This window comes from Pimephales promelas, chromosome 13 (genome assembly GCF_988280905.1).
Source record: "Pimephales promelas chromosome 13, fPimPro1.hap1.1, whole genome shotgun sequence".
Taxonomy (NCBI): domain Eukaryota; kingdom Metazoa; phylum Chordata; class Actinopteri; order Cypriniformes; family Leuciscidae; genus Pimephales; species Pimephales promelas.
Genome location: NC_142781.1, coordinates 32,768,727 through 32,792,457, shown reverse-complemented (window position 1 = coordinate 32,792,457; position 23,731 = coordinate 32,768,727). Strand labels below are relative to the sequence as shown.

The following is a 23,731-nucleotide window of genomic DNA, read 5'->3' as shown; positions in this document are numbered from 1 at the left end:
AATTTTCATTTTTGGGTGAACTATCCCTTTAAATGTGGGTGTAACAATATATCGTGCCACAATATGTCGCAATACAAAAATGTTACAATGCGTATAGTAGATAGTGACAATGGATAGTCCCCCCAAAATAAAATTTACTGTTTGAGAAAAAATTAAATTTTTCAGAGTTTTAGTGTACTACATTAAACCACTAAACGTTGATTATAATATAATAATGCAATGGGGGAATATTTGTAGGTCCTGATAATGCCAAATATGTCTATACCAGTAAAAAGTGGCTGACATTATTTTAAATATATCTAGTCAGTGAAACTTTATAATTCTTTATTTTTAGCTTCAGAATCATTAATATTTTTATTATGGTGTCACCATTGTCCTTGGGTTACAAGCACCAAGTCCAAGCCTTTATTTATTTAAACAATGTTGTACAAACTGGTTTGCGTGTGTTGCCCCTTTAAGACGTTGCCCCTTTAAGACATTGCCGCTTTAAGACTCGTTGCCCGTTTAATTGATGACGCAAAGTGTTCCTGTGAGGAAGAAATGCGAGCTGATCCAAGTTGGAGTGTTATATGTGTGCGTGCATCCTATAAAGTGAGTTAATTCTTGTCATTATACACTTAGGAGAAAGTTCATATTGTAATCTTGTGTATAAGTGTTGTTTGTTGAAGCTATTGAAACTAAATTCGAGTGTTCTATGGTGCCTCTCTAACGATCGTTACATGCATGATCATATTCATATCTGCCGTCGAATTATGCGATCGTTGATCATCATACTGCTGTCATATTTTATGTTGAAATAGATTGTTTTCTTTATTTAATATGTTGGTAGTAAATTGCAAGTATAGGGTTGAGTTGATGGCGATTATAGTTAAATGGCCTATTCTGATGCTAATATTGCTAATCGTGGCACTATTGTATTTAACTCTTATTGCAAGTTATATTCCGCACAGATTGTATCATTGTTTATTGTATTGGATTGTTAGATAATTGGATCTGAAGTCTGTATTTACTTATTGTTATTTCTCTTTGTACAGACCACACACAAACATACTCCAGTAAAGATATGGAAAGAAATAACAGTGGTTGACTGAGTTCCTGGGTTCTGATAGGCCCATCCAGGGCGAGTGTTGCTTATCCTTCAGTCCTTAAGAGATAAAGTCAAATTACCAATTCCAAAGCCAACAAATGGTCCTTCGAGCCGGAGACACTTCCCTGGATTGAGATGTCAGCCAGTTCTACACCAGTAAACCCATCGGTTCGTCCAAAGCGCCGTCCAGCCTATTTACAAGATTATGAGGTGGATTTCCCACGTTTTCATAGATCAGCTTTACCAGTGAGTATTAGAGAAGCAGCAGTGGAGTCGTCTGATGATGATGATTACTCTCCATCACGTATTAGAGTATCTACAGCGAAACCTCAAAGAGCACAGTTTACCGGCTTTTCTGGCCCTCCGAGGCTGACTGAGCATCATGACCTCCCGAACCCTCTACAGCAGCGAATTTCTACCTCTTCTCGCCAGTCATTACCACAATATCTGAATCGACAGCTACAGTTTGAATCCAATGCAGAGTCCCTTCCACATGGTGATGGATACCAGAGTGATCAGTCAACTGCTAGCTCTATAAAGTTGCAAAGGATCTCAGAGGAGAATGCTAGACTCCATGAAACACAGCAGGCCATTAAAGCTGACCTTGAACGATTTGAGACGGCCAAAGATGAGTTGATTGAGCTTTTAAACAGAGCTTGTAGTCTCCAAAGGCCCTTATCTACTCCTAAGACCCAGTCTAATCGTCCATCAGTTAAATTTCACCATGCCGAGCATTTGAGTGATGAAGACTGGCCAGAGCCTCCTCCACCAATCACGTATGAAGAGCCCGAAGCTATGAATAAGCACAACAAGCAAAGGCTTTACAGCAGTACAAGGGCAATACCAACTTTCAGTTCCCGACTCACTTCAATGGAGAAGTCTATGGATTTTCACCATCCAAGTCAGTATGATGAGCATCTGAGGTATGGTCAATACCCTCCCCAAACGACAAGTCCTCAGTATGTTTATGACCACCCATGGGAATCATTCACACGTCCAAATTCTGAACATCACCGAATGGCATCCTATAATATGGCACCTTCCATGGCATCTATGGAGCTGACTGAGAAATATTACAAAGGACCATGCCCCACCATTCCATTCTTCCGCAACAAAGATCCAAGTGAGTTTGCTCGATTAAAAATGGCCTTAGACAACCTCTTGCCACCTGACAGTACTGAAATGTTCAAATATCAAGTCCTGGTTGACCATCTGAAATTGGACGATGCATGTCTAATAGCAGACTCCTTCTTGCACTCCCCTACACCTTACAGAGACACCATGATGGCCCTCAATGAACGGTTTGGTCAGCCCCACCAGGTAGCATTAAAAAGGATTGCTACTATTCTTGATTCTCCTGATATAAGCCGCAATGACCCCTCAGCCTTTGAAAAGTTCTCCCTTCAAGTGCAGTCTTTAGTTGGTCTTCTAAAGACATTGGGCCAGGCGGGTAGCATTGAGTTGCAGTGTGGGTCGCATGTTGCACGCCTCCTCAGTAAGCTGCCACCTGAAAGACGGGCTGATTTTCGCCGCCACATGTTACACCGGCCTGGGGTGACATACTCATTGATGGATCTGGCCGACTGGCTAAAATATGAATCTTGGTGCCAAAGCTATGATGATCAGTCAGCAAGAGGAGAAAGCCGACCCAAACGAGAGTCTCGGGTAGCTCCATGGTCACGCCGAACCACTGCCACTGTTCTGACTGGGTCTGGGAACAGTGCTGAGGTAGCAAATGCTACATATTCTTCTGATAAGGCTGATGAGAAAGCTAAGAGTAGGCCCTCAGTATATTGCTCTTACTGTCAGAGCTCTGATCATGCATTCAGTCAATGCCCCAAAATTCCAAACCTCACCAGAGATCAGCTCTCAGAGTGGATACGTGCCAATAGGAGATGCTGGCGTTGTGGCCTTGCTCATCAGGCTATCCACTGTGGTCTAAAGAAACCATGTCCGCTTTGTCAGAGAAAGCATCTGCGAATCCTCCATGTGGTAAACGAGAGGCCTGTCATAAAGGTATCCAAAACAGAGGCTTGCCTAGTCAGCTCAGCGACACAAATGTTGTACCTGAACAAACCAGTCAGCAGTAATAAGGTTTTACTCAAAATTGTCAGAGTGTTCTTACACCATGGCAACTGCACACTGGACACATTCGCAATCCTTGATGATGGTTCTGAGCGTACGATGCTCCTGCCAGAGGCAGCACAGAAGCTTGGCTTAAGAGGGACACAAGAAAGCTTAGCTCTGAGAACCATCCGTCATGATGTGCAAACCCTTGATGGAGCTTCAGTCTCATTCTCCATTTCTCCATACTCCAATCCGAAGAAGCGATATCTCATATCCAGAGCCTTTACTGCCCCACAGCTTGACCTCGTTGATCATTCTTACCCCATTCCAAAGCTGCAGAAGCAATACAAACACTTGGTTGGACTACCACTGCAGTGTTTTGAAAGGGCGAAACCTCTTGTCCTTGTTGGTGCAGATCAAACACACATAATCTCACCAATTGAGCCAGTAAGACTTGGTCCACCTGGGGGTCCAGCTGCAATAAGAACCAAATTAGGATGGACACTCCAGGGCCCTACCAGCCTGTTGGAGCAGAGACTTGAGCCAAAACAGTGTCTCCACATATCCATTCCTCTCAGCACTACAGAACTGTTCAAGAATGTTGAAAAGCTGTGGCAAGTTGATGTTTTGCCATTTCAGAAGGAAAGAGAGTACACAAGATCCAAGCAGGACCAAAGGGCCATTGAGTTACTGGAAAGCAAGACAGTTCGTGTAGAGGTGGATGGAATACGTCGCTATGCAACACCCTTGTTGCGTAAATGTGACATGCCATATCTTCATGCTACTATGGAAGCTGTCATGCCACGTCTACGAAGTACTGAGAGGAAACTTGCCAAAAACCCGCCACAAGCTGAAGCTTATTCCTTAGAGATCCAGAAATTGGTTCAGTCCGGAGCCATCAGAAAGCTCCTTCCAGAAGAAATGGGAAGTGATGGTGAATCCTGGTTCATCCCACACCATATGGTGTGCCACAATGGGAAAAATCGTGTGGTGTTTGATTGCTCCTTTCAGTTCAGTGGTCTCAGTTTAAATGATTCACTCCTCGCTGGCCCCACCTTGGGTTCATCACTTCTGGGGGTCTTGCTCAGATTCCGTGAACATGCAGTGGCCATCAGTGCAGACATCCGGGGCATGTTTCATCAGGTCCGCCTTCTTCCAGAAGATAGACCACTTCTTCGGTTTGTCTGGCGTGACTCAAAGGAAAAAGGTCCACCTGATGTCTTTGAATGGCAGGTTCTGCCATTTGGCACAACATGCAGCCCCTGTTGTGCTACGTTCGCTTTACAACAGCAAGTGAGAGAACATAGCCAACCTAACGAAGATGTGAGGTTCTCAATCGAACGGTGCTTTTACGTTGACAATTGCTTGCAGAGTTTGTCATCACCAGAGGAGGCTAAGCAATTAGTTGACAAGTTGAGGGATCTGTTAGCTGAAGGAGGCTTCGAGTTGAGACAATGGGCCAGCAATGTGCCATCTGTCATTCACCATCTTCCACGTGAAGCCAGATCGGATGGTCTGGAACTCTGGCTAGCTCATGAAAGGACAGATGTCCAGGAGTCCACGTTGGGTCTTAGCTGGAATTGCCCTGTAGATGTACTGACTTACCGTCACCGGCCCATAAACCATGGCGCTCCCACAATGAGGATTATTTATAAAGTTTTAGCAAGTCAGTACGACCCCTTGGGATATATCCTTCCATTTACTACCAGGGCTAAAGTTCTGGTCCAACAACTTTGGAGCAAGCAGCACAGCTGGGATGACACCCAACTTCCCCAGACTTTAGTCCAGAGCTGGAACGAATGGGAAGGTGAACTTCAGTTTCTTCACAAGATCAGTTTCCCAAGGGCATATGTACCAACTTCAGTAGATCAGACCAGATCTGTTACAGACCTTCATGTGTTTAGTGATGCCTCAGAGAGTTCATATGGAGCAGTCACTTACCTGCGCACCGAAGATCAGCTTGGTAAGATCCATTTGTCATTCATACTGGCACGTTCTAGGGTAGCGCCAAAAAGAGTCCTGTCAATGCCTCGTTTGGAGCTCTGTGCTGCTGTAATCGGTGCTCAGTTGGCAAACCTGTTGGAGAAAGAGTTAACTTTGCCACTTCGCCACACAGTCCTTTGGACAGACTCCACCACTGTGCTGTCCTGGATTCAATCAGAGTCCTGCCATTTTAAAGTCTTCGTTGGGACAAGAGTGGCAGAAATCCACGAGCTCACCAACTTCACTGCCTGGCGATATGTGAATTCAAGTCAGAATCCTGCAGATGACCTCACAAGGGGAAAGACTCTGAAAGAACTTGCCAAGCCTAACAGATGGAGCCAAGGGCCCCCATTCCTGCTCCTTCCACCTGAAAGCTGGCCCACAAACCCTACAGAGCGCCCTGAGATTGACAAATCTGAGCTTAAGAAATCTGCATTCTGTGGAGTCGTAGCTGTAGAGGAACCAACTGGAAATAAGTACAGGACATGGGCAGAATTAGTAAAGGCTACTGCACAGGAGCTACATGGGGCGGCTGGACAGTCAGGAGAACCTACAGCAAGCATGTATCAAGCAGCAGAGACATGCATCCTCCAGAAGGTGCAAAATGAGAGTTTTCCGGAGGAATTACAACGACTGAAAGCAGGCAAGGCTCTTCAACATAATAGCCGCTTACTCACCCTAGCTGCAGAGTATGACCCGTCTACCAATCTAATACGGGTTGGTGGTAGGCTAAGACGTGCTGAAACATTAGATCCTGCCCTTAAACATCCCATTGTCTTAGAATCTAGACATCCAGCTGTGAAGTTACTCCTCCAGGATTATGATGAAAGACTCTGTCATCCAGGCCCTGATCGGGTATTTGCAGAACTAAGACGACAATTCTGGGTCCTAAGAGGAAGAGCAGCTATCCGCAGCTTACAACATGCCTGTATAAAATGCCAACGTCTGAGAGCCAAGCCTACAATTCCCAAAATGGCAGACCTTCCTTTAGCACGCTTGCGTCTCCACAAGCCAGCCTTTCATTCAACTGGGATGGATTGCTTTGGTCCCTTTCTTGTAAAGATTGGTCGACGAGTAGAAAAGAGGTGGGGAATCCTCTACAAATGTCTTACCACCCGGGCTGTACACATAGACCTTCTGTACAGTTTGGACACTGATTCCTTTCTGATGTCACTTCGGAGGTTTATTGCACGTAGAGGCTCCCCAGTAGAATTACTGTCAGACCAAGGAACAAATTTCCGAGGTGGGGAAAGGGAACTCTGGGAAGCATTTCAGAGTATGTCACCTGAGCTTCAGCAAAGACTTGCACCATTGAAGATTGCATTCCATTTCAATCCTCCTGCAGCACCACACTTTGGGGGAGTTTGGGAGAGGGAGATAAAATCCATTAAATTGGCACTATCTGCGACCATTGGAGCACAAACTGTCTCAGAAGAAGTACTCAGGACTGTGTTAGTTGAAGTGGAGAACATCCTTAATTCAAAACCCCTTGGGTATGTATCTTCTAATGTGGCTGATCCTGATCCGGTAACGCCCAACCTTCTTCTCATGGGGCGGCTAGATAACTCCCTGCCTGCGGTCATATACCCTAAAGAAGAAGGCTTAAGTCGTCGTCGGTGGAGGCACTCCCAGGTGCTTGCTGACCACTTCTGGTCCTCCTTTATCCGCCATTACCTTCCGAACCTGCAGGTCAGACAGAAATGGCACCGCACCTACCCTAATATAACCACGGGCACGATAGTCATGATAGTGGATCCTCAACAGTCCAGAGCACATTGGCCTATTGGAAGAGTTGTTCAAGTGCACCCCAGCCAAGACTCGCAAGTGAGATCAGTGGACGTACAAGTTCAAGGGAAGGTTTATACTAGACCCGTGGCTCGACTGGTGGCATTACCCCCCATCCCAGAAGATATGGAAGAGCCCGACACACCCCCTGCAGCATTGGTAACTAACACGCAACCATCTTGAATGTCAAATTGAACACAATTTGGGGGCGGCTGTACAAACTGGTTTGCGTGTGTTGCCCCTTTAAGACGTTGCCCCTTTAAGACATTGCCGCTTTAAGACTCGTTGCCCGTTTAATTGATGACGCAAAGTGTTCCTGTGAGGAAGAAATGCGAGCTGATCCAAGTTGGAGTGTTATATGTGTGCGTGCATCCTATAAAGTGAGTTAATTCTTGTCATTATACACTTAGGAGAAAGTTCATATTGTAATCTTGTGTATAAGTGTTGTTTGTTGAAGCTATTGAAACTAAATTCGAGTGTTCTATGGTGCCTCTCTAACGATCGTTACATGCATGATCATATTCATATCTGCCGTCGAATTATGCGATCGTTGATCATCATACTGCTGTCATATTTTATGTTGAAATAGATTGTTTTCTTTATTTAATATGTTGGTAGTAAATTGCAAGTATAGGGTTGAGTTGATGGCCATTATAGTTAAATGGCCTATTCTGATGCTAATATTGCTAATCGTGGCACTATTGTATTTAACTCTTATTGCAAGTTATATTCCGCACAGATTGTATCATTGTTTATTGTATTGGATTGTTAGATAATTGGATCTGAAGTCTGTATTTACTTATTGTTATTTCTCTTTGTACAGACCACACACAAACATACTCCAGTAAAGATATGGAAAGAAATAACAGTGGTTGACTGAGTTCCTGGGTTCTGATAGGCCCATCCAGGGCGAGTGTTGCTTATCCTTCAGTCCTTAAGAGATAAAGTCAAATTACCAATTCCAAATCCAACAAATGTAATATCAAATTTAGCATTTTAATCAACAGTACATTTTTGGTTAACAATGTACTGTTTTACCACGTCTTGGAGTATCGCAATAATAGTTCAGTATCGTGAATCGTGACATGAGGGTATCGTTACACCCCTACTGATGACCCCATTGACCTGGCAGTTTAAAAACAAGACAAAAAACTTAAACTGAGAAAAGAGAACATTAAAAACAGTGATTCAACTGTTTGTCCATGTGCCAACATCATTAAGTTCTTATTAAATGAAAAAAAAGCTAAATAAACAAAAATGTAGAGACATATTTTTAAATCGCTGAGAATATGATGAGAGAAAGTGGACATAGTAACTGTTCTCCAAAGCATCTTTAAGTCACATTTCTAATCTATTAAGGTCAGTGTTAACAGCATGTACGGCAAAATGTAAGTGGGTCTCATGGGGAGACGGCCCTCAAATCTCACTCTGTTTCCTCTCTTGTGAAACTTGAAGCTTCAGCGTCGACGGACGGGTGAGTGGCCGAGCCACACCTCATTCCCAGAGGAGCTTTAAAAGCCTCGCTCCTAATCCCTTAACTAAATATTGTCAGATTATTTTGTCTGTAAATGCCGTGAGGGTTTGCTTCTGCAGAAAATCTCCGGAGATTAAGAGATCAGAAACACTCAGGTAGGTGGGAATGTGAAGGTGAAGATCATGACCGGGACGCCAGCGACAGCGAAGACACCTAGAGGAAAATGTTATTGCTCAGAATGCTCTTTCAAGGAAGTAGAGTCATTTTCTCCATTTCATCTTATTGCAAACAATTAAAGAGATCTCATTGCTTTCCAGAGGGCAGTTATGGATGAATCTCAGTTGTTCAGTCATACGCCACTGCTAACAGCATTGTTGTTCCTATGGACGTACTTATTATCACTTCATTATTCTTCATACAGACTGAATCAAATGTTATTGTGTCTCACGTGAAGCCAGTAGTCCTCATCTCATCCGTCACTTGTGTGTGCGCAGAGTGAGTGAGGATGTGTTGTTTCCTCTCAGCTCATCAGCTCTGAATAGGTTGTGTGTACACACTAGTGTGAGAGAGATGCATCAAATGGGGGCTCATTCAGGACCTGCAGTGGAGGAGGATGTTTTCAGCCCTTCTGGGTGGTTCTGTGGACGCCCCTGATGCAGATAGTATTGTCAATGTGAAAAGGTGATGTGTTAGCTACAAAAGAAAAGAAGGAAGAGCGAGAGAGATGCATGCTGGGATACATGTGCAGGTAGACTGTCTGCAACAATGGTGCTCTTTGGCTCTAGAGAGACTTATCTATGTATACAACTAAACGAACTCACACACGCAAATGCTCAAACATGTACACTGTAAAAAATGATCGTGATTTTAACGGTAAAAGACTGTAAAAATGCTACAGTGTAAAACTGTTAATTGGTTAACAGAACCTTTCTTTACTATATACGGTAAATAACTGCGATAGATCTAATGGTAAATTTAATGTAATTTTACTGTAAAATACCGTTAAATTTACAGTTTTTAAAGTGAAAACGAACAATTCATTGTATAATTTACAGTGAAAACCCGTTAATTGACATTCTAACCATTCCCTGCATGATGCTTCGCATTTGATGTATATTTTTGTTGAAATAGCTTGTTTCTTCATAGTTTGCTTTGTCTTTTTCTAATCTGTTATGTACAATAGGGTTTTATATGACATTTAATGTTGTTAAATTAATGTTTATTGCCTTTTTAAAATTTCATGTGCGTTTGAGTAAATCACACTGTGCAACTTCTATTAATATTAAGACTCTTGTGGAAGAGTTGCATTGTGAGCTTCCATATATCATGTGTCTCATCACTGCTGTGATTGTTGGTTGTCAGTGTATTACAATGGTTTAAAACAGACATTAATACTTCAAATGGTTGATCATTTAACAGTAGCCTATCAGATAAGAATAAAATATGGTTTATTTCTGTAAATTTAAGTTAAGTCTGTAAAACCTTGTTAATGTTCTGGCAACCAGCTGTCGGTATTTTACCATAAATTTAACACATTTTTTACAGTGTAGATGTAAACGCTTTATTTGGAATTACATTTTAATAAGATATCTTAAATGGACATTGAAAATCAAAATTCCTGTCGTTTCAAACCCGTAAGACTTTCGTTCATTTTCGGAACACAAATGAAGATCTTTTTGATGAAATCTGAGAGCTTTCTGTCCCTCCATTGGCAACTAAAAGATCATAAAGAGATTATACAACTAATCCACATGAATTGAGTAGTTCAGTCCAAATTTTCTGAAGAGATAATCACTTAATCATGTACAGATTTAATTTAGTCTTTTATTCACATTTAAACATTGATTATTGAACATTAAACATTAAGAGAAACTCAATAGAACCTGCTTAGCATGCGAGGACAAACCTCATTGGTTCTTGCAGAAGCTCAAACGTGCTGCGTAAAAGGAGAATGAACCTCATTGGTTCTTGCAGAAGCTCAAACGTGCTGCGTAAAAGGAGAATGAACCTCATTGGTTCTTGCAGAAGGTCATATATGTGCTGCGTAACACAAAAATGAACCTCATCGGTTCTTGCAGAAGCTCAAATGTGTTACGTGACACAAGAATGAACCTCATTGGTTCTTGCAGAAGGTCATATATGTGCTGCGTAACACAAAAATGAACCTCATCGGTTCTTGCAGAAGCTCAAATGTGTTACGTGACACAAGAATTAACCTCATTGGTTCTTGCAGAAGTTCAAAAATGCTGCAAATGAACCTAATTTGTTCTTCAACGTCAAGCAAACATGCTTGAGCTTCCGTTTATTACAACTGACGAGTGAATTGATGAATGTTCATATATATAACTTTAATCTGTTTAAATTTTGATTAAACTGTTCAATTCATATGGAATGGTTTCAGGATCTCTTTATGAACTTTTTGAAGTGTGAATGTGGTAGTTGTGCAGCAAACCCTTTAATATCAGTGAATTTTTGGAACTGTGTTAAAAGTATATAATGTTAAACAGCATTTAAGACTTTAAGAAGTTTTTTAAAGAGGCTGACAATTAGACACTTGTGTCCTCTGTTAATATCACTGACACACAACTGTCCTTGACTGATCAAAAGGTCTCAAAGGGAATAAAAAAATACTTGACCCTGGTAAAAATGGTACAGTCACACTCATTAGTTTACAATAAACAGATTAAGAAATGCAATTAAAAGTGATCTTAGGAGTTATACGTCTCACCTTTCAAATCACCCCCTCATTTGTTCCATGTCGGTGATAAGAAGCTTTAATCATCGACTCGGTCTCAGGAGAAACAGTCTAACGTTCATGGTCTGCCTGCAATGTCTTTGCTAATGGGTTCAGGCAAGCAGTCTTACCAGATATTACAAGGATATCAATGACAGGAGCCTGTCGACTATCAGTTAATAATGTTAAACATGAATATTAAAAATGGCATTTACTTGATTAGTAGAAAAAAAGATTAAAAACACTGGTTTGACAAAGTTAGAATTCAGTGTAGGCCTATACTTTTTAATATTAATAACACTTTTTATAACGTTAAAAAAAAGAAAAAAAAAGAAAAATCCTATGTAGGCTAGATATATTAATTTATTAGCAGAATATGTCCAAACAATTCTAAATGATTTGAAATACTATCAAAGCACTTACAGACTGCTTTAGAAAGTAAGAGTGTGGGGAGACATTAAAAAGAGAGAGTGATTAACTACAGGTGACAATGTCTTATACATATTCTTCTGTTGATCTTGCCCTTGACTGAATTTTAATAGTTGGTCAAAGTTCAGGAAAATGGCGACATTTTCTTGTAAAACAGTCTGGTTCATGTGGTCTGTTTGACACTATAGGCTACCAACCCGATCTCACGAGAATTCGTACGAATTTTACACGGTGGCTAATTCGTAACATTTTGTACTACCTCACTCGTACGAATTAGTACGTTTTTGCTAAATCGTACATATTTGACGAATTTGCCTATGAATTCGTACGAATGACCTACCCCTGACCCCGCCCCTAAACCTACCCATCACGTGGCTTTGGACAAATCGTACGAATTCGTACGAGACTACGAGTGAGGTCGTTTGAGAATTCGTACGAGTGAGGTCGTTTGAAGTACGTATTAGTACGAATTGGTCGTGAGATAGCGTAGACTATTGTCATAAGCAGTGGTGGACAGTAAAACTAGCGAAGCTGTTAGTTTAACCAACACTCTTAGTAGCAGCTAGATGGCGTCGTTGTTATTTTTTAAATTATAAAGCTTTCAGTGACATTTTTATTAAACGTGTGGATTTCAGCTAAAAAGTAGCGTGTGCGTTATTCACAACAAACCGGCTGTTTACAATCATGTCCGATTCAGGAATTAATAATTCATTTCGACATTCTGAATCGTGGAAATTTGATTCTGAATCGATCGGAGCTGTTCCAGCGTGACTCACTCAACTGAATCGGTTCCTCCAAACAGAGACTCCTCGCGAGTTCAGCAGCCATGTTGTGGCTCCATTGTCATATCTTGCCAGGTTCAAGAGATTAATAAGCGATATGAGAAAATAATCGGAAATAAACAAGTAGGCGTAGGCTACGTTAATGTTTGTTTTTTTTCCAGGCCGAAGATGACGATGCTTTTACATAGAAGACAACCAACACAGCCTGCTATTCAGGTGAGCAAACTGCTGTTTGGGTTTTGGATTTGAACATTCGTTTGGCCAATAATAAGTAACCAGCAACCGCCAGGAAAGTCCTTAAAAACAAATAGAAATTGTCAGAACCCAATTCTGTGTGCATTTTAACATTTTAAAATGAATGTGTTGAAAGAGTTAAAGTTATTCTGAAACAATGTTGATGTCTGACGTGTGTTGCTATGTATTTAAACGCTATCTTTTAAGTTAGACAGCTAGAAGTACAGTTGGAAATGCAAGGACTGAAATAATTTAAGCCTTTATTGTATGGTATGTTTCAATAGATGTGGTAATTGATGACTTTAATACATGAAAATATAAACATTTAAAAATGTCATGAGATCACAGAAAGACAGTGTTTGACTTTGCTGTTTTATTGTTAGTCTATAACCAATAAACCAGCCAATAAGAACGTATGTTTAAGTCATTTCAAGTGTTTTCAATGAGGCATTTTGTTATTTTTTCCCTTTTAATGGACGCGCAGCACACATTTGAGCGTTATGCAGAGAGGAAACTGCAGCAGACCACCCACTCCTGCACGTCTGAAACGGGGTCCAGAGAGGGTAATTAAGCTGTTTTCTCAGGTCATACAAGTCTTGCTCGTTAAAAATGAGAGGAGTGACGGTTGGTTGTAAGGTGGAATACGCCAAAGACTGCCGCCAAAGAAACTCCAGTGCCAAATATATTTTGCTGTTAATGAAGGACGGGACGCCATTAATATAATGGTCATCACTCTCATTGTGTGTGAGCGATCATCTGTCTCTGTGAATCTGATGACACGCCAAGAAGGTCAAGGTCGTATTCAACCTTAAAACCAAAAGAAAAAGACAACATTAATTAGGCACTGTAAAAAATATTTTCAAGATTTGTTATCACAACATATTTTCTTTTGTCAAATCAACTCAATTTTGAGCTTCTGATGGTTAAATTAATCTACTTCATTGTATTAACTCACTTTTTCCAGTTCAATCAACTTCAAATTTTAAGGCAACCCAGGTTACTTACTTTTTTAAGTTAAACCAACAATATTTTTTACAGTGTAGTAATCACAACATTTTTTCTTTTGTCAAATCAACTTAAATAATTTATTTAGTTAAGATAACATATAATTTTGAGTTTCTGATGGTTAAATTAATCTCCTTCATTGTATTAACTCACTTTTTCCAGTTCAATGAACTTAAAATTTTAAAGCAACCAGGTTACTTACTTTTTTAAGTTAAACCATTAATATATTTTTTTACAGTGTTGAAATGATAGTGCATCCAACATTTAAAACAATTTATTTACTCACCCTCATGCCAATTTCTCTCAAAAAATCCTGTCGTCAATGGCGCGCAATGAATTCTGGGCTAGACAAGGTGGAGAAGGATCCATCTATTGCCTCTGAAACAAAGGGCACATTTTAAGGCCGCGTTTGAAGAAGCCTTCGAAGGATGCAGCCTCTAGTCTGAATTGGGACGCTGCGAAAGGTGTGCAAGATGCAGGCAGTCAAGAGGGGTGATGGTGTGTGTGTGTGTGTGTGTGTGTCACAACCCGCACTGCTCGCCGCTGTTTGTAAGCAAAGCCAAGCAGAGAGATTATCTGCAGCAAGAGCTGTGGGCTGTTGTAAATGATCTGTCGTGTGGGTGATAAACCCTGTCAAAAGCACCTCTAGCGCGGCACCTGGGCTTAAAGAAAGTCATGCTCAGATTTGTCTCTTGTGCAAGATTAAAATCAGGATGCGGTTGACTTCAGGGTAGGACTGAAGGGTTTATTTAAATCTAATGAATATTTTTCATTTCACACAAAGATATTACTGCAGACATCTCTGTGTATCTCTGGGTTTTGCATCTGCTAAAGCATGAGAACAAGCCGTTTTCATTGTTGCAAACCATCCGTATAGGAAACACTGAGCCGTGTGCGAGTGTGTGTGTGTGTGTGCATTTTTTAAGTATTCCTCACAGTGTTAATCACCAATGCTAATTACAACAAACCTCTGAACAGCCTGACTGGAATCTGTAAAGATTCTGAGGATGATTGCGGCATAATATGTACACAGCAAACCACGGCATCGCATTTGGATCATCCAAAAGAAACAGCAGCAAACCCACAATAAATATTGTGACTGAAAATAGAAATAGCTTAAAATAGAAAAATCTTTTTCTTAACTCGTTGTGCACGTCTAACAAGCTCCATCAGCCAATCGATTCTGTCGTTACAGATGAAAGCAAATTACAGATCTAAAATTTGTCGTAATTGCTGTGATTAAATGGTTGGAAACGGGTGATAGCATCTGTCAGCCCTCCACCCACTAAAGAATGAGACTCAGCCATTAAATTATCCAGCTATCAGGAGTGCTGGAGTCCTACTTTGAAGTTGTTGGTTTAGAGAAATAGCGGGACTCGATTATGGGCAAAATTAGGGTGGCAGGCCGACCGGGAAGGCGCCGCGGCGTAAAGGGTCAACACCGAAAGAGGGCGGGTGCCAGTCGTATTTGGGTAACATGTTACTGCCATTTCTGAGAATAATTTGTTGTTTCTGGAAACAGATTACTTAATCTAATGGGTTTGTAAATTAATAAAATCCTATAGGCATGAAATAAACTCTTCAAAGAGTTGCTGTTAGCATTCTTATTTAGTTGTTTACTGAAGGCGCAGACACAGCCCAAATCTTAACAAAAGTCATTCAAATACATTTGAAAAGTTTAACACAATTGAAGAAACTAAATGAAATTGCTGGTGCTGATGGTTTTTTAATTATTATTATTGATTACTAACAATTATTGTAGTCATAACATTACAAATAGAGTCATATACACTACTGTTCAAAATATGTGACCCATAGCACCCTTTAGCGTCAATATGAGACGCAGATATATATGGGCCAGAAGGCGCCTCCTAGTGGTCTAACCTAACCCTACCCCAGACTGAAACCTACCTATAACCGAAGCGTGTTATATTGACGCTAAGGGTGCAATGTGCGTTGGATGTATAGACTACGCATTGTCAAAAGCGTCTTTACGTGACGCCCTAGGATGAGAATGCGTTGGTATATCCTAACAAACCACACATCAATGAAAAACTTTTTTTATTTAGCTTTCAGAGGATGTATAAATCTCAATTTTAAAAAAATGGACACATAAGACTGCTTTTGTGGTCCAGGGTCACATATGCACACAATTTTTTTTAAAATGTTTTTGAAAGAAGACTCTTCTGCTCACCAACGATGCATTTATTTGATCCAAAACACAGTACAATTGTGAAATATTATTACAATTTAAAATAACCATTTTCTATTGGCTTATATTTAAAAATATAATTTATTCCTCTGATGGCAAAGCTGAATTATCAGCATTATTGTCACATGATCCTTCATAAATTATCTTCAAAAAAGGAAAATAAACATCTTTAGTTACATTATAAATTTATACTGTCAAATGATTGCATCCTTGCTGAATAAAAGTATTTATTTAAAAAGAAAAAAAAAATGGGATCCCAATCTTTTGAACAGTATAGTCTTTATTGCACCAAAATGTAAATAAACTACAACAGTTAAATATAGCCGTTAACATTGCGGCTTCCATTTCTGTTCTCGTAATAGCCCACCTTGGTAAATGTGGGTTATCAAAAGACGTCAGGAAATCCCCAATTTCATCCACGGAAGGCTCATCTCCGAGTATGGATACTGAGTTTGGCTGGGCTGCCGTGAATTCCCTGTAGCCACAGACAGTTAAAGAGGCACTGATGCACATCGATCAGAACACATCATTTGGGCTGGAGCTCACACGGACAGAAGGGAAAATGACAGAGTGAGTCAAGCCAAGGGGGAGAATGGGTTTCCTGTCCACAGAATATTCCTGAGCTGTGATGATAGCGCAGGAATGACCGTCAGGGCCCCAGAAGGGCAAGTCTCACAGAACAACATCTACAGTAGACTCGCTCAGAATCCTGTTAATCTAAAGCCACACTACTAAGTATTCATCACATGTTAAAATGTTCTAAAACAAAGGGGGGTTTCACATGTAATGCACCCAAGAGGTAACTTTCAGTGAACAGTTCTTTGAAGAACATTTGAATATTCTAAAGAACCTTTGTGGAATGTAAAGGTTCCATGGAGAACCATCAAAGCCAATAAATAACTCCGGATCGTGATGCTTTTAAATCTCAGGTCTGAATCCTGAAATCCAACCACAAAAAGAGAGACCACACCTGCTGCAAAGTGTCCATTAAACACCCATTTGTGTGTTAATGATGTGAATCTGTTTGGACGCACTTGTTGTATATGTCACTACTGGCTTTACAGTGACTGTTACGCCCATATTTCTTTTCAACACCTAAAACCTGTAATACCCAGATGCAGGACTCTGAATAGACTCCGACATGCTGTTGTGTGTATACATGTTTAGGCTACTAACAGGCCACCTAAATATTTGTGTTACTAACATTTCATTGTGGTAACACCTTTGCGAGACAGGACGGCATCATATACAGCAACATGTTCAACATACTGCCACTTTGATTTCAAATGTACTCCATTATCTGATTAAAAAGAGGCAGTTTACTATATCCGCATCTCATCTGAATGTCTCCTGGGATCAAGCTCGAGATATAGGGGGTTTTCCAGCATCTCATTTGGGAATGTTTATGTAACCCTTACAATAATTTGGGCTGTTTGTTTCGAGTCCAGCCGGTGGTAATGAAGCCAGTTGAACTTAACTGCAAAGAAACCGTTTGAAAGCTCTGTTTGTTTTCACTCAGTCTTATCGAAAGATTTGAGAGCAATTACACTTTGATATAATTACTATTAGATTTAAACTGACTGCAGTCTTCAGAAAACAAGGCAGGAGCTTTAATGGAGTTTTGGGATCGTGGGTGGCATTGCATAGTCTTAAAAGTCTTTAAGTATCCAGAATTATTTGATGCTATTTGATTTAAAAAGTTTTTGGTGTGTGTGTGTGTGTGTTCTGGTTTATCTCATTTGTTTAAATTTAGGTTATAGGTCTTGATCTGTGAAGTCACAAAAATGAGTCTGCCAAAAATAGGACCAAAAATGAATTCTTTTCCTTTTACTTTAAAATATTTTAACGAGTAATTAATAAAAATTAAGGATAAGAATAAAATACTGAAATGGGGCATTTCACGAGCACTTCACACCATGAAAATAACAATTAATAATTATCTATGCAGATCTGCAATGATTCTGTTCTTTTGGTATGTTTTGAATCAGAGTGAATGGTTGGCTCACTCTGTTTTATAGCCTAATATTTCCACACATTTAATGCATCCCAGCAATAAACCATCCAGGGTAATGAACTTGAATAATGTTTCAGTGAGAAACATGTATGCATGTTATCCTATATGCATTACTGGAATGCAAAATAGGGCCTATATAAATATATTTTAACACTACAAACGTTTTGATTAAGAGAGATTGTGTTTTTTTTTAAAGAGAGAAATTAATCAACAAAACAAATTGATTAAACGAAAGTTCTCTCCCAAGTAAAATGTTTCATTACACTTCAAGTTTATGTTTTAGGCCTAAGTGTGTGTGTGGTTGGAATCAGGTCAGAACAGAGCAATCGTAAAAAAAAGAGAGAAAATGTTTCTTAATTTTAATTGAATGTAGCTGCTAAACTATGCTAATTATTGCCTAAATAAAAAGTGTTTAGAAACGGTTGATTCGAAATGTCTGCGTCACTCGAATGTTCCCGATGTCAAGTCGCATATTGTTAGCCTACGTAATGTAAACAAATATTTAAGTACAATTCTGTATCGATTTGAAAAATATTTGGTTTGAAGCAAAAGAAAATGTTTATTAAAAGCTCAGTTCAAATTTCGAGAAGGAACTTGTAGGCTATAAATATAGGTCCTAAAAGACAAAATTAGCTTACACTTAACAATCAAAACCATGGTAAATCGTTATTTCATATTAGTTTGACAGACGGATCGACACTTGGACAACAGCAATTCGACATAATGTCGTATAACAATAAAAACAGTAGTGTAGGCCTACTGAATCCATCTCAAAACACATCAGAATCTTCACACCGCATTTCCTTCTGACGACGCAACACTGCCATCTACTGACCGGGAGAGACTACTGCAAACTCAAAAGTATAAAGTAAATATTTTGTTGAATATAGTCCTAAATCTAACCCTAACTTATACCTAAAATCAGAGATAAATAATATAGGTAGAATAGGCTAACAAGTTCCATGGTTTTAAGCCTGAACTTGACATAATCTGAAAATATGTTCCTGAAATCTGATTGGTTGATTGGAATATTGTTTCAGAATCAACAAAGATGTCAATCCAGGAACATGTTTTACAAATCACATTCACCGCTATTTAACTTAATGTATAAATCAAAGATAATTAACAAGAAATCAATAAATATCTATAAGGCCTTTTCTCATATAGGCTACGTAAAACAGTTTTCAAATAGTACTTTTTAAAAAAGTTGCTGCCTTAAATTTTTCAGTAGTCATTTCAAATTTCATTTAAATCGCATTAAACTGATTTAAATGAGATGAATCTTGAAAATTGCTTAACTTATTTTTATGAGTTAAATGTTCATATTTTACAGTATCCAAAAAAAACTGAACTCCATCATTTGAGTGTATACCAGGTTATTAGTGTAATGAACAATGTTTGTTTGTTTCTGTCAAGAAAACCATGAGAGTTTTTTTTATTTTTACATTTAGTAGCCTACATCTTATTTAACCTAGGCTATATATATATATGTATGTATATATGACCACCAGCAGGAACAAGAATGAGGTTTGATGTTTGACCAGATCAAACTCAATGCACAATTAACTTCTCTGAAACGCACTTCTGGAAAATCACTTCAGTCGTGGTCTTTCTGGCTAATGCGTTGTCTTATAAAACTGATCCAGCGATTGTCCATTTTCCATCTCATCGCTGACATAAATCAGAGGTCTATTAATTCATGACTTTAGTTCTCGTAATGAATAACCTCTGAAGATCTTGTCTGCATTTTGCACTTTGCAAAAAAAATGTCTGATGGAAAAGTCAGTCTTTAATGATTTAAACTGAATGATGGCTGGCCTGTTAAAAGTCAAACGAAAGAATGCAAACGTTAAGAACAATCATCAGCATTCTCTTCCAAGGCTTTCATCCGCAGGGTAAAGCACCTGCAGTACGCCGGCCGTCTGCAGCGGGATCATCCTGTGCGGCCTGAGCAGCCTGTCTTCACATGGGGCTCAACGATCGGCCGGGGAACTGAGTGGAAGTTGTAAAAATAGATGAAAAAACCCAGTAAAAGAATTCATCCTCATTTGGCTGTGACGGTGGTCTGGGTTTTTTTGTCCCGGGTGTATCCTCAGCAGCTGAAATCACTGAAGATGTTTGTGTTTGCAGGGAAAATATCACATCTATCATTCATTTGGGGCTTGTAGGCCAGAACCGTTTCCACGTTTGACATACGGCTCAGTCAAGCGGTTTCATGTTACGCTACTTTCCAAAAACCCCATTCTCATTCACTGCAGCACAGATTCATTTTACCTGACCCCATATTACAGAGGAAAAAGCACCAAGATAGATAGAGAGATAGACAGACAGACAGACAGACAGACAGACAGACAGATAGATAGATAGATAGATAGATAGATAGATAGATAGATAGATAGATAGATAGATAGATAGACGGACAGACAGACAGACAGATAGATAGATAGATAGATAGATAGATAGATAGATAGATAGATAGATAGATAGATAGATAGATAGATAGATAGATAGATAGACAGACAGACAGACAGATAGATAGATAGACAGACACAGACAGACAGATAAATAGACAGAGAGACAGACAGATGGATAGATAGACAGACAGCTAGATAGACAGATAGACAGACAGACAGACAGACAGATAGATAGATAGATAGATAGATAGATAGATAGATAGATAGATAGATAGATAGATAGATAGATAGATAGATAGATAGATAGATAGATAGATAGATGGATAGATAGATAGACAGACAGCTAGATAGACAGACAGACAGATAGATAGATAGATAGATAGATAGATAGATAGATAGATAGATAGATAGATAGATAGATAGATAGATAGATAGATAGATAGATAGATAGATAGATAGATAGATAGATAGATAGATAGATAGATAGATGGATGGATGTTTAATATTTTTTGTTGAAATTGCAATTAATTTTGTTTCCCCCCAGAAACTTCTTCACTTGAAAAAAATGCTGGGTTGTTTCAACCCATGTTTGGGTCAAATGGAGAAACCCAACCATTGATTTACTTTAAAAATTTAAATTGCTATATTTAACCCAACGTTTGGACTTGACCATATTTTACCCAAACAAACATGCTGATACAACCCAGCATTTTTTTTTTAAGTGTTTAATGAATGGAAAATTTAAAAGCAGCATTTATTTGAAACCAAAGTCTTTTGTAACATTATAAAAGTCTGTCACTTGTGTTCAATTGAATGCATCCTTGCCGAATAAATGTTAACTTTTAATATATAAAGTGATAAAAGAAAACTAAATATGTGTTCTATCTTGATAAATGTGAGTTTTATGTAATGGGACAATGAGGAAGGCCCCAGTTCTGTTCATGTATCTCACCCAAATACAGGAAACCTGCAGTATTTATTTTTCTTGGTCTCTTTGTGCCTTGAGTCTAAAACAGTGTGTCATTACAGTGCTGAAACCTCACAAACACAGAAACGTTCCACACACGTATATGCCAGAAGTGATGTGTGTGTGTGCAGGCCTCGGGTCTCCTCTGCTGGTGGCCTGAGCTCTCATCTGTCCGCTGTTCCTCAGAGGCCATAAATCCTTCAGATGAGATGAAGTCCTTGCGTTCCCTTCTAAACTGCTGCGTGAAATCTGCATGGCCGTGTTTTGACAGCCCGTGGCTTTAAATCAATGTTTTATGACGGCCAGGGAAAACGTGCCCGTGTTCCCGCCGCAGATTTATGTTCATTGGAGTCTGGAGAGTATGATAATCTGGCTTGAGCAGATGTATCGAGAGATACCAAAGGGCTTCTGTGCCAAACGCTCTCATGCGCTGCACAAATGGAGTCCACATGCTGGAGAAAGACCTTGACATCTCTGTTCATCTCCTCAACATCACGCGCCGCTTCTCCTGCCTGATGAATTACACTCATGTTCAACAATATAAGGGAGGGATCAAGTCTCATAATTCATAATTCTGAGTCATACAATCATAAAAGAGCTTAGAGTGGGTATAGAGAACATCACTGCACACACACATGAACTTGATGCCATTGATTTTTTCAGGAATACTGTTTTCCGAGCGGAACAGAGCAGGATGAGGGAATGGAATTTGGTTTCCTCTATGACTGCTAATTTATTTAACTTTTTCTTCAGTGTCATATTGTTTATACATGGACTGTTATATCTGACTGTTGGGCGCCTTATGAAAATGACCAGCATTGGGGAAAGTATTTTTTTAAAGGACATTGTTACAGTATTGGGAGAAACTCTCTCAGTTTTTATGAAAATGTGTTTTATTTCGCATTACCTTTTCTCACCTGATGCGCTTGCTTGCTTGTTTTTTAATAACAACAACAAAAAAGTTATATTATGGCAAATGTCAAGTCAAGTCAAATGTAAAAGCTCTTTAAAGTAGGAGTTCACTTTTGAAAAAAACGTTTGCTGATAATTTACTCACCCCCATGTCATCCAAGATGTCCATGTCATTCTCTCTTCAGTCGAAAAGAAATTAAGGTTTTTGATGAAAACATTCCAGGATTTTTCTCCATATAATGGACTTCAATGGGAACCAAACAGCTCAAGGTCAAAAAGACACTTTCAGTACAAACTGCAAAATGTTCAAAGGGCTTTAAACGATTCCAGACGATGAATAATGTTCTTATCAAGCGAAACGATCGCTCATTTAAAGAATAAATAGCAAAGTTTAAGTTTTATAAGCTCAAATGCTCGCCTTGCTCTGTTCTGTGACGCACGTTCGTGACTCTCCTGTTCGAACTCGTTTATCAAAATTAACAAATCTTTTTCAGAGTCATTTGGTTCATTCAATGAACGAAACGAACGAATTGACTCGGAAAAAGATTTGTTCAACAGGAGAGCGTCACAGAACAGAGCAAGGCGACCATTTTAGCTTATAAAACTTAAATTTTGTTATTTATTTATTAAATGAGCGATCGTTTCGCTTGATAAGACCCTTATTCATCGTCTGGAATCGTTTAAAGCCCTTTGAACAGTTTGCAGTTTGTACTGAAACTGCTTTTGGACCTTGAATGTAGGAATGTAATTTATTCGTGTGACCACTGATGCTGGTCACAGGCATAAATTACAACCAGTTCATTATTTCCCAATTTTACTGTATTTCTGATCAAATAAATTGCGCAGAAGAGACACCAAACCCTATGACACCAAACTTTTGAGTATAGTGGGTTTTTTTTTTTTAAACTCTAATTCTCTTAAATGTTTCAATGTCCGCCTCACAGGTACTGGAGGTCATGATGTGGACACTGGACAGGCGATGGTGGTCTGACAGCGGATCCCCAAACCACACTGGCATAACTCACTCTTCCAGAGCCAGAGCGTCGTCCAGGACAGGCATGAGAGCGGAGCCGAAGCCAACAAAACTAAACAGTGCTTCGGGTCATAAGCTAGCAGATGTTCAATGGCCGACTACAGTCCAAAACATGTTGGTCTTCACATTATGTTTTTATACAGCTTATATATATTTGAATGGTTTGCCTTTAACAATATTTTCGTGCACTGTACTATAGCATCTCGCTCATTATATAGCTCAATGGCTCTGCACACGTATAAAGGCTAACTGAGGATTTTGAACGAGACCGTTAATTATTTTCCCGAAAATGTTTCAATGAAGAAATGAGTCAGATGTATCTTTTTCCCTATGATCTCATGGCCAGCGACGCATTAGCTAATCTGTTATCTAAAGGGGTCTGAATTCTCAGAACAGACTTTCCATCCTTTTTCACTTGATTTCCAGAAATATCTAAACATCCCTAGACTTTAAACATAGTGTGGTTGAGGCATTTACCAAACTCTCTTTCATCCCACATGTCTTCCCACACTGTCCAGTGCACGGAGCCACAGCATGGAAAAAGATTTGAGCAGGCCCACCCATGTCTACCTCACGCCCTTTGGCCCCGATCCTGCGAG

General features: G+C 39.5%; 1 protein-coding gene across 2 annotated transcripts; it reads left to right on the top strand.

The window, feature by feature from the left end:
- Positions 1-426: 426 nt before the first annotated feature.
- LOC148976879 (uncharacterized) lies at positions 427-7,898 on the top strand. 2 transcript variants are annotated; one of them, XR_016146085.1, is made up of 2 exons: positions 427-7,302; positions 7,746-7,898. XR_016146085.1 is itself a non-coding variant. In XM_089118908.1 (2 exons), the coding sequence occupies exon 2, from the start codon at positions 1,223-1,225 to the stop codon at positions 7,103-7,105; it is 5,883 nt and encodes a 1,960-aa protein (XP_088975034.1). In that variant the 5' UTR covers positions 427-591; positions 1,035-1,222; the 3' UTR covers positions 7,106-7,898. The 2 variants fall into 2 exon arrangements, 1 of the variants encoding a protein (XP_088975034.1); XM_089118908.1 differs by having other exon boundaries at positions 427-591; positions 1,035-7,898.
- The last annotated feature ends 15,833 nt before the right edge of the window (positions 7,899-23,731 follow it).

Bases quoted from the DNA above. Each gene is read 5' to 3' on its own strand.
- LOC148976879 (XM_089118908.1), top strand. From the start codon at position 1,223: ATGTCAGCCAGTTCTACACCAGTAAACCCATCGGTTCGTCCAAAGCGC.